This window comes from Silurus meridionalis, chromosome 10 (assembly GCF_014805685.1).
Source record: "Silurus meridionalis isolate SWU-2019-XX chromosome 10, ASM1480568v1, whole genome shotgun sequence".
Taxonomy (NCBI): Eukaryota; Metazoa; Chordata; class Actinopteri; order Siluriformes; family Siluridae; genus Silurus; species Silurus meridionalis.
The window spans coordinates 6,469,506-6,490,426 of NC_060893.1; the positions used below are offsets into that span (position 1 = coordinate 6,469,506).

Genomic DNA, 20,921 nt, shown 5'->3' on the forward strand with positions numbered 1-20,921 from the left:
CAGAGACTTTCAGGAACCACTGGCATGCCTCGTGAGAGCAACACTTATCTATATTCATCCCATCTCATTGCTTTCCCAATAAGTCAAATTTCCCTCCTACATTTATCCTCCTTTTCTCCATTAAGGGATTGGAAATGAGGTTAGTCTGAAATTGAATGGTGTTTTCTTTCCGCAGGATTATCTGTGTGTCCTCACAGCCTCAGACAGGCAAGACTGCTGAGAAAGCTATTGGAAGGAAGGTTTGACTGGCATTGAGATTATCGTGTCAAATGTTAGTAGGTCAAGATGACGAGGCATGCATAATCATCCAGACGTTTCCAAGGGCCTTTTTTTATTCTATTCAGCAGTGGAAAACATCTTCCAAATGATATCCTAAGGCCATTAGCTTTGAATTACTACCTGTAGATGCTAGAGGTAAGATGATCCAGATGATCCAGTCTCTAGTATCATGCACCCATTATAAAGATCGAGAGTGTGAAGGTTTAGTTTAACCTGGGCAATAAGACTGTTTCTGAAACCGTCATATTCCTTTATGGTGATTTATGGCTCATATAATTGTGTGGTAACAATACATTTGTTATTAATAAATAAATACATTTAAATGACAAATACAGAGACTGCTTTAGTATATTCTATTATTTATTTGTTAGAGTCATTTTCAGAAATCTGGGCACACCTGGCTAAATCATATGCTGTGTTGTTTTTCTTATTTAATATTAATGCAGTATGAATTCAACATTAACATCAACAAAAGGCACACGAAATATACAGTTTATCTGCCAGTTTTAATGCACAATTAGCAGTTATTTTGTTAATAACTGTAAAAGTGGATGCTTTGTCAATCAGTACCTTCTAACCTCGCCTTCTCACAGCATCCAAATCTTTCTTACAGATTTGATTCTTGCTAGAATGCTTTCTTCATTCATATTCCATGCAGAGCAATTCTTGTTTGATATACATTGCACTATATGTTTACCATCCTCTATAATGTTTAAGTTCTGGACTCATACAGTCAGGTCTACGAATATTTGGATGTTGGCAAATTATAGTTGTATCTATTGTCTACCAAAGTGTATTAAAGTTAATACTAATAATGAAAAAGCTCAAGAGTCCTTACATGCATCCAAGTTAATTGTTTGAAGAGTTACAGAACATTTTATATATGTTTATGCAGTATGTGCTGGATTGTTGTAATTGATTGACTGTTTGAATTGCTGATTGGACAAAGATGCAATACAGAGGCTCTTATAGGAGACTGTTACCTGTATGTCCAGCTTTGAGTTGCCTGGTTAATTGTTTTAGGTTTCTGCTGAGTAGAATTTTTCAGGAAATGGTCTTTGTTGGAATTTCTTTAAATTAATTAGACAAGTTTTTGTGGACTATGACATTGTTAAAAATCCAAGAATGCTTTGACTTTGGCTTAAACTCTGCAGTACTGCATGAGAGACTAATGCTTTTTTATGATAAGTGAAAGTGCTGAAAGTCATCATCAAAATCTGGTTTCATTTTAGCAGGCCATGATTTTTCAGCCACTTGAATCCAATCTGCTGTAATCACATTGTAGGCAGTGACTAAGTTATAGCATAGCAATTAGCAATGGCAGACATGACCCTATGTTAGAGAGGAGCAGTCTCTGTGGAGACATGGTGCAGTTAAAATTTGTGTTATCGATGCTGGGCAGTGTAGGCCAGTGAGCTCTGTTCTCTTTCAGGAAGGCTCAGGTTTTATCCTCAACACCCCCATTCTCAAGACCATGTCAGATGCACCGTATGACGTGCTGCAGTTCCTATTAGACTACCACACCAAGTGAGTCTGCACTGTGTGTGCCCTGTCAAAATCTCTGCATTTTCAACTTTAAACAAACTTGTCTGTTTATTCTAGCGTTTATAGATATTATATAAATATTTGTGCAAACTATTTTAGACATGAGTAGACTTGTGGTGTATAGAATAGGAGCTTGATGGTCTACATGCAGGATTTCTAAGTACATCAAAACCAGTAAGGTTTTGATGTAAATAAAGCCAGCTAAAATAGACTAAAATAGGTATCAATCCTCCAAACACACACATATCAGTCTCGTTCATACTGTAGCGCTCAAAAGTTTGGTAATAATAATAATCCATGTCATATGAAGTAAATCTTTAGGAACTGCATGCATGTATGCATGTACGCATGCACACACACACACACACACACACACACACACACACACACACACACACACAAGCATAAGGGGTTGCACGACTACTACTATTAAACTAATATTTATTTTTCTTTATGTTCTACGTTTAGTACTTTCAGGCTTGAAATAAGAAAAATAAATCGTATTCTATTCACAAATAATTTCACATATTTCAACTACATATTTCTTAAAAAAACAAAAAAAAAATAATAATAAAACATTTAATTAAACTGCCAAATATGTGTAGAAATAAGCTTAACGGTCCTCATGAGATTTTAATCTGACTGTTTTCTTTATACAAAATAGGCCTAGCTTTGTGTTTATTTTTATCTTCTTCTTCTTATTATTATTATTATTACTATCTGTTTAAAACCCCACTTAGAGTTGTGCAATGGATTACATAATTGGCTTCTTTGAATCTGAAATTTTTTTTTTTAAACTGTCACAACTAATCAACAGATTCCCCAGAGCAGCAACAAGCATAGGGTTTCCCCAAAATTGTGCTCAAACCCCCACAAGTCAGTCACAAGTGGATCTCAAATTTGTTTGAATTTGAACCACATAGAATATATGGAAAAAAGTTTGTGGACACCTGACCATAAGATTGATATAAGAGTTTTAACATCCCATTCCACATTTAGTCCCCATTACCTCCACTCTTCTTGTTTTTTTTTTTTTTTTACTTTGGGTTTTCAACAAGGGTTTTGGTTAAAGTCAGGTACTGATGTAGGCAGTGTTGGGCGTTACTGTAACAAAGTTACTTTTGACAGTAACTAATACTGTAACGCATTACTTTTTAAATAAAGTAACTCCGTTACCGTTACCACTGTACACATGAAGACGCACTTTGGGCGTGTTTCCGTTTATTCAGGTCTGTGTATAGTAATGGCGAGTCAAGGCGAGAGCAAGACGAGTTTCTCAAAGTGGAAATATGCTCATTATTTCACTTTAGTTGAGTGTAAAAACAAAAACTTTTTAGTCAAATCTAAGCTGTGTCTTCCTGGTTCGAAGGTCGTATCTACTGCGATAGCAGCACCTCCGGAAACTCCATGCCTCGACAAAGCTAGAAGCTATAGAAGCTAACCCGGTGTTCTGTTCTACATTGTTGATAGTTTTCATACTTAAGCTGTGAAAGGAACATTTTAAGAGCTCAACACAACAGCTTTTATGATGCAGAAGCCACTTTAGTTTTTAATTCTGAATATATTATTCAGCTTGTTTTGTTATTTATTTCAGAAATCCTTGTGATATATTCAGTTTGTGCTGGTCTGACTTCAATAAAATAGTGTTTAAAAATTACTTTGTGTTTAGGTCAGTTTTGTGTTTGTATAGATCATAACGCATATAAGGGCATTAATGGGAACATTAAAGAAGCTTTTTTTAAAATTAATTAAAAAGTTACTTTTAACAGTAACGCATTACTTTTTGGTGTAAGTAATCAACAAAGTAATTGAGTTATTTTATGAATGAAGTAACAGTAACTGTAACTAGTTACTATTTGTTTAGTAACTAGCACAACACTTGATGTAGGTGAGGTGAAGAGGCCTGGGTTGCAGTCAGCATTTTAATACACCTTTGGGACGTATTAGAATGCTTTTGTAAAGCATATCTTCATGAAGCTGGCTTTGTGCACAGGGGTATTAACATGCTCAAACAGGTTTGGGTCTCCTAGTTAAAGTGAAGGGAAAAATGCAATGCTATCACATCCTATACAATTGTGTGCCTCCAACATTGTGGTAACAGTTTGGAGAAAAAAAAAATAATAATAAAATATATATATATATATATATATGGATATAATATATAAGGGGTTGCTCAAGGCTTGGTGTTAAGAAAGAGTCATAATGTCCGTTTTCCGTTTTTCATCCACTCATATTGCATTTTTCTATGGATAAAAATGTAAATATTGATTTAAAATGTTTTAATTGTAGTTTAACTTTTCTTTTTCTTCTTCATTTCCTCACAGGTTTAATCTTTGTGGATATTTAATCATCCAAACAATAAATGGAGAGCTAATCACTCAAATGAAATATTGTCTCGTTCACAATTCTCTTCATAGTTTTGGCAACCACACAACCACACTGGCTGAGAAGACTAATACTGCATTTAAAAATGTGTGGGTGTGTGTGTGTGTGAGAGAGAGAGTGTGTGTGATTCGTGTGTCTGATTTTCTTTCTTTCTTTCTTTCTTTCTTTCTTTCTTTCTTTCTTTTATAAAAGCAGGAAAAAGGCAAAAAATAAAAATAAAATATTTAGTAGATTTAAGTAGATTTACTTAACTGTGTGTAATTTTTTAATTTAAATTCTATCTGTGATATAGTTATAGCCCAGGCCCATAAATGCAATTTAAACTCTGCATGTGGACCCATTTTCCACTGAAACAGAAAATCAGAATTATGTTACTGTATGTTGAAGTGCTTACACACCCTGATGGACTTCTACAAGCAGCCAATAGCGTTTGAGATGCTCCACACATCCAGGGAATCAAAACATATTTACTGACCTTGCTAAATATGGAGAACAACAAAGAGTTAACAAGAGCATTTCACTTTCTTTCTAATCCTTCTGACATACAAAAATGGAATCCTAGTGTAGCTTAGTCTAATAAAGCAAAATATCCCAGCATTAAATCAATCACTCCAAGTTGGTAAAGGATCACGGAAAACCGTCCTGCGACATCATCTTTAGAACAAATAAACTCCAACCAATGTTTTTCAAAACAAAGGAAATCTTGTGGGAATGTTGAAATGCACAGAGAAGCCATGTTTGCTAACCAAGACCTACCCTTGGGGATGCACCATATATAGTCCTAGAGTGCCACAAAAGATTTGCACAAATACTGTAGGAAACAAAAATAAAAATGATATATATACTGTCATAACACTTCTATAAAAGCAGAAATGGGAATGCTTTACAGTATGTGGTGTACATTCAAATCTGTTGCTCACGTTAGAAAGGTACGTCTCTAACCCAAAGAGAATGAAGGTAGTATAAACTAGGGTCTAGTATTCTACATGATTCAGTGCAGAAGCTCAGTGCACAGTGCATGCCTGCTTTATGTCATAGCTTGCAACAACTCTGCAAACCTACATTTAAAACAGTCCAACATAGCCAGAGCTATATGCCAAATTCTCTCAGTGGAAAAAAGTTGTCAAAGAGGTGGACGTCACCATGAAGTCCTTAGTGTCTTTCAGACACAGTGTCTTTGTATTGTATTGTATTGTGTATTTTAAATATACTCTTTTGTTAGTCTTTTTGCACCACAGTTCATCCTTTCCATAGCTACACTATATTATACAGCCACACCTGAACTTCACATCCATGAGTGGTTCCTCCCCACAATGTTTAAAGCACACGTTTGTATAGAATGTCATGTTTTGCTGTCTATTTCCCCTTAATGAAACTCAAAGGCACCACATCTATTCTAGCATAACAATACCATTTAGCAAAAAGAAAGCTTCATAAAGGTTGGATATGGACATCATTTTGGAGTGGGTGTGATGCTTACTTCTGGCCAATCAGTATTTGCAAAGATCAGAGAATTTTACGGAATTGAAACTTACCACTTTGAAACTAAACTGGTATAGAGCAGCGTCCGATTCTTGCTAACGAAGTCCTTTATGAGCTACTGAGCTTAGCTTATATTATTAGCAAACAAGCTACTAGGGAAGTGCTAGCTCAGTGGTTGAAGCTGTGGGATACTAATTCGAAGTTTGAAGATTTAAGCCCCAGTATTGCCAAGCTGCCACTTCCCAGTGATATATGACAAAAAATTTCACTGTAATGTAAATGTAAAAGTATAAAGCCTTTTAAAATTTATGATAATGAACTTTTTAACAAAGACACAGGTAGTAGCAGTGGTGGACGAAGTTCACAACCATGTACTTGAGTAAAAGTAAAGATACACTAGGCAAAATATTACTTCAGTAAAAGTAGAAGTGCTCCCTTTAAGCTTTTACTTGAATAAAAGTACAAAAGTATTTGCCTTTAACTGTACTTAAGTATCCAAAGTACTATGATTTATTATGGCTATAATGTCCTATTATCATTTTTGTCACAAGACTCTTGCTTCATCAAGTCAGTGTAAAAAGATTAAAGCACAACAATCTATTAATAGAATGATACAGTATTAATGAGTCAAACACTGGTTGATATCTATTAAAATTATCATGAGCCCAAAACCTCTTTTACTACTACTTCAAAAACATTATGTAAATAAGGCCACGAGCGTTGTAGCAAGTTAGAGTCAGGAGTTTCTTCCATCATTTATTATTTGCAAAATGTTCTGCTTGCTGTTGAACTGACACTGAACTGAAAATGTTTATGCTAAGTAGATACCACCAAGCGGCAATCAAAACTTGTTGAAAACTGAGTTGGTGCTCTACCCTGATTGGTGTTTTTTCCCACTCCTAAATACAAAGGAACATATTTCAAAAAAATATAGTTAGGTAAAAAGTATGATATTTGACTTTGAAATGTAGTAAAATTAAAGTAATCCTCCCAAATGGAAATACTTCGAAGTACAGATATGCGGAAAAGCTACTAAAGTACAGAAACTAATAATACTTCCATTTATTACTGTCCACCACTGGCTAGCAGGTTTCGCTTTTGAACTGGAGCAAGAAAAAAACCTTCAGCTCGAAATACCTCATGCTATAATAATTATGACTCAGAAATCACCAAAATGCTTTAACAGATGGTTCCTCTTACATCTCGTCAGAGAACAAGAGAGTGAAATAAGGCAATCGAGAAGCAGTAGCACATACAGTAGAGCACTTAACCACAATTAAGCACAATTAAGCACACTTCAGCTCAAAGTGTAACACGTAAAAGTAGCACATAAGTGGCGTTTGCATAAATTGAACAGCAGAAAATGTAGCAAAAGGCTTGTTTTACAATGCTACTGTGTATTCAAGCACGTTTTAAGATTTAGTTTCATAAAAAAAAAAAAATTTATTTTAGTCATCCGTATCAGTATTCTTTACCGCAAACACATAGTGTGAGATGTCTTCTCAGTGTCTCCTTTTCTTTTTAAACCCCTTTTTAGTACATTTGCGAAAAAGAAAATCGTTCATTCCATTCGAAGAAAGAATCCTTGTGTGTGACGGGAAACTCTAAGTGAGATTTGCCCGTTTTTTTCCCCACAGAATATAAAAAACTGAACTTCATTTTACAAAGGGAGAGAGGGAAATAAAATGTATATCTTTTCAGCCCACACTAACCTGCCCCACTTTTCCACCAAGTTAAATGAAGTTGAAGGAAGGGTTGTAAAGGACTGTAACTTGACAAGTAGGGAAAGAAAAGAATGAAGACATCTGAAGAAAATGAGAACTAGAGGACACCCCTAATGACAGCTGACCTCTATATTTCTCGTTTGATTGCTCCCCTCCCCATCTCGTTCTAATGTTTAAAAATCTTTGCTTCTAACTCTGACCTTTTAAGGAGAAGTGTCCCCCTGTATTCTTCACCCTTCTCTCATCCCCCTCACAACCTTTTCTGGTTTTTACACGTCGTCCTCACAGAAACCCTGGCTGCTGCCACAAAGTTTAGCAACAATTGCATTTGTTTGGCCAGCACCTGTCCATTAATCTCGGTGATCTTCTCAAAGCTCTACAGCTTCAGTTTCATTTTAAAAAGCAGCACTTGCCTTCGCTTGAATTGTGTGTGTATTGTAAGTCCATTCAAATGCCAGGTCTTTCTCCCAGCCGTGCATAAATGATTAAAAAACATTTTCCCAATGATTATTTAATGAGAGATTTCGTTTCAGCAACAGACATCACAGCAATCGCAATATCCAATTCCAGATACAGTACACCCGGTTAAGAGTAGAATTACACCCTCTCTCGTTAACCCACTCATTTGCACACACACGCCACAAACACACGCACACACACACACACACACATTGGTCTTTATTATGTATAAAGCTGCAGTTTCAGGGCTATGTCCACATGAATCTGGATAGATCTGAAAAGTGCATTTTGGTTGTCAATCGCTCACCATCTACACGTCTTCAAACGTTTTCTAAATACTGCTTATCCACACCAAAATGTCTAAAAAAAAAATGCTTACATCCCTACACCAGGCATGGACATACATGTAAAGAAGCTTTGGCCAGCAGCATTTCCTTCAGCCATCTTTTTACTTTACGTCTCATTAAATTAATTTTCCATTTTCTTTACAAAAAATGCAATCTGAAGGTTGTACAATTTGACATTAAACTTCAATGCTATCAGAATTAATAGCAGGCACAACAACAACTACACAACATTGTCCACCATCTTGTTTGTCTTGACTTCATTCAATAACATACTTCATTGTTATTGAATATCCAGTTGGGAGAGCATTTAAAAAAAATGCTCCATCTTTGCTAGACAAAAAAAAATTTCAGTAAGAAATGTAAAAACTAAACATACAGGAAAAAGATGCGTTTTCAAATCAATCTAATGTGGACGTAGCCTCGGTTTATTACATCTGCACTGTGTACATTGGACTTCACAGGTTATGATAATGATATGATAATAAATTAATTGCAAAATCTAAAGTTGAGAGTTCTGTATTGCAATTGTTTCACTTTTTTTCTCACAGAAGCTTTCCTTCTTTTTTTTTTTAACTCATTTAATCTCTATTTACCACAACCTGTAGACTTTTAATATGTCCTTGTACTGAGATAACAGAAACCCATTTTACTTGAAACTTTGGTCTAAAGGCAGATATCGCTTTCAGATTATCTGCTAAAGCAATTTTTTTGGTAGAAGTTCAAGAATTCTGCACTCGAATGTATTTGGAAATATTCAGCTCACCACAAAACCTGTGCAATTCATCTTTTCAGACGATGACTCGCCTTTTTTATGGGAATGTTTATGTTAGTTTCTTTGATTGCGTGTACATGTGGAAAGTCTTAGACAAAGGCGAATGTCATGAATTATTAGTGACTGTATTGCTCCAGCAATTGTATAAAACTACACCAATTTCTTTCAGGTCCCTCACATCCTTATTGTTAGGCCAGAGAATCTGCTCTAGGCCTGAGCTTTCACTATTGCCTCCGACTTTATAATTTGTCTGTCTTTTGTGTAGCTCCCAGAGGACTGCTGTTGCATAGATTATACTTGATACTGAGGACTCAACACCATCAGCAGAGCTGACCATAGCAGAATAGCTTGGTGTTATTTGTTTTTCATATCGACTATAGTCAAAGAAACACCTTGTATTTGCCTCAGCAGGACTTAAAAGAATTGTGAGCTTATTACCATACTGCCTATCAAGGCTCACTGAGACATTTCTATTTATTAATTTATTAATTTTTATTACTTTTAATTACCCCTTGTTTTGTGATTCAATGGCCATACAAAATAGGATGTTTTTGAGGGTTTTGTTGCTTACATCTGAGATCTCAATGGCAAAAAAATGCATGGTTTACTACATGACACTGACTGTTTTGGGATTTGGAGAATAGAACTGCAAAATACACTGGCAAGCAGGTGGCTGTTATATGATCTTATATAATAAAACACAAACATTATATAAATAAATTATTCCAGACAAACCCCTTCATTCAATTTGTAACTGCAGAGCTAGAGATTTAGCGATGTTTATAATATCTCAGTATAAACATTTTGAAGTAGAAGCGCCAGCACGAATGGAACAATGGTTTACTGTGTTTGTTTACGGAGATAAGAGGGTATTAAAAGTGCAGTAATTGCATATTTTAAAGGTTTATTGAGAAAAAATAGCAACTGCTCTTAAAGCTCTCAAGTTTCCAGTATTGGTTCTCAACTCATATCTCAGTACAGGGAAATTTGCATAGGTTTCTAATATTGCAAATGGACATTATGTTGAAAAAGTCTAGAGTATTCTAGCATTGTAAGATGCTAGTTGTGGCTAAAGGAGAGAAATCTATTAATTATTACCCTCGTCTTCCTTGCTCAGGCTACCTACCCTTTGTACTTGTAGGGTACATCAGTTTGCTTATACTCTAACTCTGCCATAATCATCATACCCCTCACCCTCATGTTCAAGCTCCCCCTGTTCAAATACCACAGTGTGTCTATTAGACTCCACCTCTTCTTCTTTGCCCTGTAATGTCACATCCCCTTCAACTGATGCTGCTACATCACTTTCTGCAAAAGACTTGCTCATTCTGAGTTTCTTTAGTATTCCTTGTTTGGTTGGCTTTGTCTCTACGGGTGCGGCGGCAGCTGCGGCTGCCGCCTCAGCTTCTCTTTGTTTTTGCTCCTTTCTTTCTTTTTTCAACTGCCTTACCTCCAAGGCATCTGCAGCCCCTTCCCCAACAATCAAAACATCCTCTCCAAAAGGTGGAGGAAACTTCACAGGATTGTGGTCATAGGAAAAAAGTCGAAGTGATGGGAGCTGCAGAAGACTAGGGAACTCCGCGATGCGATTCCGATCCAAATCCAGAATCTCCAAGTGCTCCATCTTCAGAAGAACACGTGGGAACTCGGTGAAGCGGTTGCCATAGAGCCAGATGGTGCGTAGAGCTTCCATGCGGCAAAAATCAGAAGGCAGCTTTTTCAGTTTGTTGTCACCCATCTGCAGTGAGCGCAGGTTAGGAAGCTCATACAGCTCCTTGGGAAAGTGCTGAAAGTAGTTACCATCCATCCAGAGACAACGTAGGTTTTGCAGGTTTCTGAAATCTGGTGGCAGGCTCATGAGTCGATTGCTGCCAAGGTATAGGTGGGTGAGGTTGGTCAGCTGGCACACACCCAGCGGGACGTCGTCCAGTTTGTTTAAGTCGAGTGCAAGAGTGCGCAGGCCTTGCAGCTGAGCAATGCTGTCAGGCAAATTGCGGAAACGATTCGCAGACACGTACAGTTTCTCCAAGTGCTCCAGGCTCACGACTTGCTTCGGGAGGTATCGCAAACTAAAATGGCTCAGATCCAGCACGGGATCACTGCTTGAGATCAAGTCATTAAAACACGCAGGCAGCTTCTGTGGCCCTTCCTGTTCTTTTAATCTTGCTTTTTCCTCTTCCTCGATGTCCTCCTCACGGTCACTCTCTTTTTCCTTTTCTTTTTCTTTTCCTTTTTCCTCCTCCCCTGCCTTCTGAGAGGAGTTTCCCATGCCCTATTTTGTGGGTCAGCGTGTATGGAAGTATTTCTCAGTCAGTGGGAGTATGCGAGAGTGTGTGTGTGCTTTAGGACGAGTCAGGGGTGTGTGTGGAAGTCTCTCTGGATGTTTTGCCCTCTCTCTGCGCGCTTTACTCAGCAGACTTCCCCTGGCACAGACACATGCTATGCGGGGTTGCATGGTGTGTTGGCTGGGAGCTACCTGAAATCTGATGCAGGACAGCAAGGCCACACACCCACAAGTACCCTCTTACTGTAGACTCCCATTCTATGCATTAAAAAAAATATAATTATAGAACAGATACTAATATTGGTAGTGGTTATAATAATAATTGTAGTAGTAATTGTAATAATACTTGAAGTAGTAGTAGTAATAGTAATAATACTGGTAGTAATAGTGATAGTAGTAAGAAGAGTAGAAATATATATAGTCTGTGTAATCAAAAAGTGTAATCTTGACACAGATGTAACTCTCAAAGAAATTCAGGTTTGTTGTTTTTTTCTCCCAGAATTGATCGACATCAACTGCATCCAAGCCAACAAACTTTTGGTCAGCTTTCAGTCTCTTACAGACAAATACCTTCCCGTATGCTGGAGCCGGAGGTGCAGCTCCTCCTCCTGGCTGGAAGGGACCGAGTGAGTCTTCCGCCTGAGGATCACACACACCTGGTCACTGACCGCCGTACAATCGTATAAGCACATACAATCCGCATGGAAACGCTGAATTCTCTGTCCGAGTTTTGTTTCCGCAAAATTGCTTTTCGGTGAAACTTTGAAGTCAGTTGTACAGTGTACAGGTTTAAAAATAGAAAAGAAAAAAGTAAGTCGTCGCCGGTGTGAGATGGAGAGTGTGTGTCTGTACTACTGTTCAAGTTGAAGTGTGTGTATCTGCCTACTACAGTCACGTTGCGTTAGCTGGAGTTTGTGGGATAGGCTCTTTCTGAGAGAGAGAGAGAGAGAGAGAGAGAGAGAGAGAGAGAGAGAGAGAGATGCATATATACACACACAGAGAGAGAGAGAGAGAGAGAGAGAGAGAGAGAGAGATGCAGAGAGAGAGAGAGAGAGAGAGAGAGGAGAGAGAGAGATGCATACAGAGAGAGAGAGAGAGAGAGATGCACACACACAAAGAGAGAGAGAGAGAGAGAGACTATATACACAGAGAAAGATAGAGAGTGAGAGAGACATAGACAAAAAGTGAGAGACAGTAATAGATACGCTCACACAGAAATAAAAACCGAGATATACAGACTGAAAAAGACACACACACACACACACACACACACACACACATACACACACTATTATAAATAATGAAATGATAAATGAATACGTTTAATAAGGAGTCACAAAACAAGCAAACAACAAACATTAAAGCAAAAGTCTAAACGTAAACAAAAAATAGAACGTACATAAAACTTTCGTAAAACAAACTGTTTCGATTTCGAACTAAAAAAAGAATATAAAATAAAAATATAAATAAAAAATATACCCCTTTAATACCCATTTACATAATAATTTTTCTACCTTTACACACAAGTTTAATACTTCCATATCAAAGCCAAACCACAAACTTCCAATTTCCAGAATAAACCTAGATGTTATAGGATACACTTTCTCAAACTCACACACTTTCTACAGCCACCCAGTTTTAATTAATGCATTTGCATACACCTGCATGCTTATTTGACTGGAGCGACTTAAGTTGACTCTATTCCAGTTGATTTCTTTTTTTTATAAACACCCATATTAGCACCTCTCCTAATAATTAATTCAATAGGACATTGACATCATTACTACTCTTGTATGTAGGTCCGTAAATAAAAATGCTGGATTAGCATTACCTGGCCTCTATTAAGCCTTTTTAATCCTATGGAAGCAGTAAAAGTGTATTTAGTTTTTCACACATGGCTTTTCCAATTTGGCTTTATTTTCGTAAGCTGAATAATGAAATTATGTTATTTTGTCATGTGTTATTGTTCATCTGAGGTAGTGTTTAACTAATTCTTGACATGCAGCAGCCCAGATGATTTATATGTCCGGACCATATAATTTAAATAGATGGTGTACTTTAATTTTCACATGATTTTATATCTTATTTATCTTTATATAGATAAATAGAAATGATAACTGTCATGTCCTTTGAAGTTCAATTTCAATAATTTCTTGTTTTTTTGTAGTTGTAAACTTGATAAACTACATAGTTTTACTTTCAAAGTACATAGTCTTTACTTTATAAAGCCCATCTGCTTTTGTTGTTTATAATTACATATCAACACAAAAAAGTCCCCAAACCATTTAGCTATCTAGTTGTTTAATTACTACTACTAATACTACTAATACTACTACTACTACTACTACTACTACTAATAATAATAATAATAATAATAATAATAATAATAATAATAATAACAATAGCATAACAATAATAATAATAATAAAGACAGACTGATAGATTTTCTGTAGTAAGCCATGTCCCATATCAGTCAAAAAACCCATTCTGTGAAAGCAGCAGGTCCTTGGTCATGCTTATTGATAAAAGGTACCAGGCCCACTAAGCAAATGGATTAATTTGTTTCTTAACTGGTGGAGAGTGCACACCCTCTGCTGGCTATCAACACAACAAGCTCATTGAACATCATACAGTGGAAAATAAAATTGTAGGTGGACATAATTAAATAAATTAGTTTCCATTTAAAGGAAATTATTTTTTAGTTGCAAGGTTTGACAATAAATGTATTATCAGACTAAAGCTTAAAAAAAACTGCCAAATATTGTGTAGGTTCTCCTTATGGCAGCAAATTAGCTTTGACTGTTGAAATATAGACCAAACAAGAAGGTGTTTCTTTCCTGTAAGTTGTGAGGTGGGGTTTCAATAGTTAGGACTTGTCTGTCCAACACATCCCACAGATGCTCAATCGGATTGAAACCTAGGTCAAATTCCCTTCTGCTCTTTGTAATGTTAGTCATATCATTCCTGAACATATTTGGCAGTGTTGCAGGGTATGTCATCCTGTTGAAAGAGAATATACTTGGTCTGCAACAATGTTAGGTAGGTGGTACGTGTCAAAGGCACATTCACATGAAAGTCAGACCCCTGGTTTCCAGAACAAAAAGCAACAGAACATTGCCCATAGCAAAACACTGCCTTTGCAAGCTTGGCGATCTCACCATATTGCATCCTGTATGGTGCCATCTTTTTTGCAAACTAAGTGATGCACCTGTACCCAGTCATCCACAAGTCATAATATTTAATGTGATTAATCAGACCAGGCCACCATCTTTAATTTCTGCATCAACCATTTTGATGCTCACATGCCCGATTAAGGAACACACACAGGGACCAGTCTGGACGCTGACTGTTTATGCGCAGTAAGATGTGCATGTTCTGACACATTTCAAAGTCAGCAGGAAATTTTACAGCAATTTCTGATATAGTAGTTCTTTCAGTGGTGAGCCATCAGGGCTAGCAAGGCCTTCTTTCCTGGCTTAAAATCCAAATAGTCTATTCTCCTCATTTCGTAGCATTTCTCTTTCTTGCTCTAACTCCTAACTTTTTGGAAAAATTCCTAACTTCCTTACTAAGTTTGGTTAGAGTTTCTATCCAATCAGATTTCAGCCATCACATCACATGTTCCCAGGGTATCTGCAGTAAACCGTTCACAGTCAGCACTGCTTGTTTTTATAGGGTTAACTCTATGTTGCTTGGAGCTGTTGCTTTAACCATACAGATTTTGAGTTATCAACTCTGGTCATCTAGCAGGCATATAATACCATTTACAGTCGTTCAATTGGATGGTCAGAGAGTGCACTAGTCAGAGCTTGCAAACTGCATCTGTAGCAAACTGCACAGGTTTAAATATATTTGTTTGGATTTAATAGCTGTTTTTAGCATTTCACAGTGGCTTACAGAAAAGAAGAAAATGATTAAAATTGAGTAAAATATGTGCAGAGATTCACCAATCTGTGAAAGACTGTGTCTATAAATTGTGGAACATTTCAGAATAATGTTCCTCAGCAAAACAGTTGAATATCTCATCATTTACAGTACATACTGTAATTAAAATTTTAAAGAAAATCTGTGCACAAGGGACAAGATGTAATATTTGGGGTCTCAGTTGGTGCTGCATTTAAAACAGTTATGATTCTCTAGTTGAAGTCACTGCATTGGATCATTGATTGTGAATATATTTTGCGATCTCATCCAAAAATGCAGGTTAAATGTTTATCATGCAAAGAAGGCGGCACATGATCCATGAACATGATTCAGAAACACTGCCAACCTCACTGCGAGAAAGCTTGTGTAAAGTGAACCATCAACACCACGTCCTCCAGACTAAAGAGGAGAGGGACCATCTGGCTTGTTATCAGCACTCAAAAAGCCAAATCTTTGATGGCATAGGAGTCCATTAGTGCCTGTGAAATGTGCAGATTGCACATTCGGAAAGGCTCCATCAATGATGACCATTGTATATACAGGTTTCAGAGCAACAAACGCTTTCATCCATAAAACGTCTTTTTTAGGGAAGGCCTTGATAATTTGAGAAAGACTGCATACTGCATATATTACAAATGACTTTGTAGTAGAAGAGTCTGGGTGGTGAACTGGCCTGCCTGCAGGCTAGACCTTTCACCATTTAAAAACATTTGGCAAATCATTAAATAAAAAATAAAAGGACACCCAGAACTGTTGAGCAGCTAGATATCCTGTATAAAACACCAATGCCAGACAACATTCCTCTCACAAAACTTCAGCTACTGGTTTTATCAGTTCCCAGATGTATACAGACAGAAGACGCTATGCTAAACAGTGGCCTTTTCCCAACTTTTTTGAGACATGTTGCTGCTATTAAATTTAGAATTACCTTACTTTTTCTTAAAATAGTATATTTAAGTTTAAACATTTGATATGTGAGTTTTTTTGGGGGGAATAGAATGTAGATTTATGAGATTTGCAAATCATAGAATTGTGGGGTTTTTATATTTTGTCCAGCGTTTGAGTTTTTTTTGCAAATTGGGTTGTAAAATATTGATAGTTTTTATAGCTATGTTGCCATAATAATGGTATTAAGATGTGGATTTACTCAGGTAGGACACCACTGAATGCCTAGGTGTGAAATGTATGGGCTGCCATTGAGTTCTTTTGTGGGTTCAGTAAGCCTTGGACACCTTTAACCCTGTCTTTTGTTCACTTATTTTACTTACTGTATAGTGGATACTGGAAATATGAGACCTGCTGTTTTGGTGATGTCTTTCCCTGACTCAGTCCTCTAGTGATCAAAATTTGTTTTCTACTAAAGTCACTAAGATACATAAGAACCACACTTGCTCTATTTTCCTGCTTCAACATGTCAACTTTCAGACTTGACTTTTCACTTGCTGCATAATATATACCATCTTTTTGACAGGTTTAATAACATTTGAATATCTCATCTCACTATTTACAGTGCATAATCATAACAATTTCAAAGAATCTGAAGACATCTCTGTGCACAAGGGACAAGGGTAAAAATCAATATTAGTTGCCCGTGATCTTTAGGCACTCAGGTGTCACTGCAAAACAGTCCTGATTCTGTATTGGAATTTTTCAGAACAGGCTCATTAACAACTTCAGAAATTATTGTCTGTGAACACAGTTTGCTATGTCATCTACAAATACAGGTTAAAGCTCTAAGATTCAAAGAAGAAGCCATATGTGAACATGATCCAGAAACACTGCTATCCTCGCTAGGCCATAGCTCATTTAAAATCTATTGAAGCAGTGTGGAAAACATTTCAGTGGTAAGACAAAATCTAAATTGTAATTTATTTTTGAAAACCATTGATACCACCTAAATATGAAAGGGATCATCTGACTTTATATCAGAATTCAGTAAAAAAAAAATACTGAAATCTCTGATGGTATCGGTGTGCATAGTGCCTGTGGAATGGCAGCTTGCACATCTGGAAAGGCTCCATCAATGCTGAATGGTACTGTATATGCAGGTTTTAAAGCAACAAATGTTTCCATCCAGAAAAAGACTTTTTTGCATTTTTGAGCAAGACAAAGCTAACTGCATACTGCATGTATTACAATAACATGACTTTGTATTAGAAGAGTCTGGGTGCTGAACTGGTCTTCAATCTAGACCTTTCACCTTTGAAAACTTTTGGCACATCATGAAATGAAAAATACAACAAAGGGCACCAGAACTGTTAAGCAATCAGAATCCTGTATCATAGATATATGTGACAACATTCCTCTCTCAAAACTTCAGCAACTGGCCATCTCAGTTCCCAGATGTATACAAACAGAAGATGTGATGCTACACAGTGGTAAACATTGCCCTGTGTATTTAAATTTTACACAGCATCCAAACTTTTTTGGAATTGGGGTTGTATAATATTGATGGTTTCTATAGCATAATGATGGTGTTAAGAGGAGGATTGTTTTAGGTAGGTCACCTCTGAAGGCCTAGGTGTGAAATGCATGGCCCGCCACTGAGTTCTTCTCTGGGTTCAGTAAACCTCAGGCATTCATAACTCTATCTTTTGTCAACATATTTTATACTGGGAACACCCTACGAGACCTGTTGTTTTGGAGATACCATGACTTAGTCCTCTAGCAATCAAAATGTGGTTTCTGCTAAAGCCAATAAGATTAATAAGATCCACATGTACTAATTTTCCCTGCTTCCAACATATGAACATTGAGAACTGACTTTTCACTTGCTGCATAATTAAACCATTGACAGTTGTAATGAAATAATCTTGAAAAATAAAAATAGAATAGAATAGATACCATTACACACTGGAAGTTAAGTCAATGCATTAATGAAAAGAAAAAAAAAAAACCCAGATACAAACAAAGCACTGTAGACAATTAACTGCAATGTTTTTACAAGTTAAACAGCAAGTACCAACAAGTACTATAACCAGTAAATATTTCCTGGGATGACAGTACAGCTTGTTAAAGTTTAGCAGTACAAAGAGCAGCTTGTGGTAAACTGACCTGAGCTCTGTTATCAGTGAATAAAATGAAAGGGATTGAACTATTAGCACCTTATGAGGTCATGCACACAATCATCCTCTCTGCCAAGCCGCATGTTCATTTGCAGACCTTGTACCAATGACATTTTACACAATTTCATTCATTTTTATGTGATGCAGTCACTTTTAAGACATTGATTTTGTCATTAACATTTGCATTTTATAGCAATTCTACAAATAAAAGTAATAAAAGGGATAGTAGGCATCTGACATTAGGGGAGTTTCAATATACAAATGCATTAGAAATACATAAATTGTAAAATCATTATTGTTCATTGAAAACTATAGATTTATTTGCAATCTCTTGAATAGTATCAAAAGCTGAAGTGATTGGCAAGTCCAATTGAGGATAACATTATATAAAACCAGCTTGGAGAGAAGATCAAAACAGTGGGCAGTGTTTACTGATAACATCATATCGGTGTCACTCTCATACCATCTGGCTGAACCAATGAAAAACGACCCAGGCACCAATCAATTCTGCTTCATTTAAATTTGTTTTGTGGTTCGAATGACAATGTATAAAAAGTATTACAGGGCTGTAATGTACATCACTGGAATATGATTGAATTATATTTAATGGTTTTATTTATGAAAGGCTACATAATATAATAAATTATATTTAGAAGCAATAATAATTTGCAATAGTTTTAGTGTAGACAGAATAACACTATGGTGGAAAATAATATTTCAAAATTAGCAATTAAAGATGATCTATTTTTTTTTTTTTGCATCTCATTTTGTGTGTGTGTGTGTGTGTGTGAGACTTATTAAACATTTTTTAGGAAAGGCGTGTGTCAATGTTTGCATGATTCAAACTAAAACCTTTCGCCTGGATTTGAATGGTTTGGGAAATGCAGATTTCTTTTTGTACCCTCATGCATGTGAAAAGGATGCTGACTTTCTGCTAATTAAAATATATTTTCATTAATATAGTCTTCACCAAGTATGTGATACGCACTTCATCTGATTATGTCACCTTCTTCCGTTGCTCTATGGTCTAGATTTTTATGTTCACATGTCTTTTGGAGGTGATTTCAGCAGTGGACAAGGGTCAGCATAGGCACTCTGACCAGCTTGAGGCTACACAGCCCCATACGCAACAGAGGGGTGATGCACTATGATCTGATACCTTTTTTATCATATCCACCAAATCTTTCAGCAATTTGTACTACAGGAGGTCTTTAATTCCCATGCACATTAATGAGACATGGGTGCCCATTACCCTGTCACTTGTTCTCTGATTGTCCTTGCTTGGACCACCTTAGGTAGGTCTTAAACACAGCATATTGGGAAGATATTTTGCTGTTGCCAGCAATCAAAATTAGATCAGATGTCTAGTCATTGAAATTTGGCAATGTCATTTAGACCCTTGTACTTGCCTATTGTTCCTACTTCCAACAAATACATTTTTAGAACTGAAGCTATGATAGTAGGCATCTGACAGCAATCAAAACCCATGCCATGAACCTTCTAGGTCTGTTCCTTTATAAAAAAAAAAAAAAACTATTCACAAAATGCTTGACTAAAAATATGAAAACTTTAATTAGAATTCTGAGACTGTGTGTGTGACTCCTGAACTAACTCCTAACACTAATCAAAAAAGATATTTAATAACTTTGGGGCTCTGGAAGAGAAAGCTCTGCTTCATGCTGTAGTCTTCTCCAATTTAGGTACCAACAAATAGCCTGTAGTTTTTCTGTATTGTGTAGTGACGTTATTTATTATTATTTATTTTCTTGTGGTTGCAGTGGTGAAAGAGGCCTTTCTATCAATATTACATAAGTATTAAATGAAAAAGTCAATAATCAAACCACAGCTGTCCAGAGATATTATGCAATCAAACAGTTTAATTTTAGCTGCATGTTGTCCTAGTGTAAGAATTTCTGTACTTTCTGGAAAATGATGATTGATGACTGATGAATGATTTGTATATATTTAATAGTTCTTTAATTATTACAACTGACAGTTTATTTATATATATATATAAATGTGCAGCAATACCTTGAGTTTTACAGTAATTAGTCTATGTGTACAGTATATTATTATATGCAGGTATTGTCGTGGCCAATTAATATTAAAAGTAATACATTTTATAAAATGCTAAGTGATAAAAGAAACTATGTTCAGGATCCAAGGATGTTGTGTCAAAGACCAAGAAGCATATTCACCTGAAAGAAAGTTCCATGTAAGGACTTAAAAACACAACCTTTATATACCATTTATGCAACTTTTCATAACTAAATTATTTTTCATTTAAAAGAATAATGGTGGGAAAAAAAACATGTATCTCTATTTTTTAACATATGATTTATTCATGGTCCAGACTTAAGCCTGTTCATGACTTTCTAATACAGAAACCACCTCAAACTCTGACTATTCGTCTGACACATTTATTACTCTTGACAAATCACCTCTTTAGAAATTAAGAGCAAGGTACATTGTGCTCACTGATGCTTCAAATATGCTGATTGTTATCACACATCACAATTTTCTTTTATTCTTTAATTCCACTGCAGTTTGCAGATGTTATAGAACATTTCTCACAAATCCTTTACTTATTTGTCTAGTGATGTGGCTGAAAGTTACGCCCACTAAAATTAACATACAAACAAACAAATAAAAAAA

The 20,921-nt window shown here is 36.2% G+C and overlaps 1 protein-coding gene across 1 annotated transcript; it reads right to left on the minus strand.

The window, feature by feature from the left end:
• Nucleotides 1-8,078: 8,078 nt before the first annotated feature.
• Nucleotides 8,079-12,115, minus strand: LOC124392020 (leucine-rich repeat-containing protein 10B). The gene is given in 2 exon segments (XM_046858722.1): nt 8,079-10,164; nt 10,166-12,115. Coding segments are annotated over 2 exon segments (1,146 nt in total). The 5' UTR covers nt 11,263-12,115; the 3' UTR covers nt 8,079-10,115.
• Nucleotides 12,116-20,921: the final 8,806 nt, after the last annotated feature.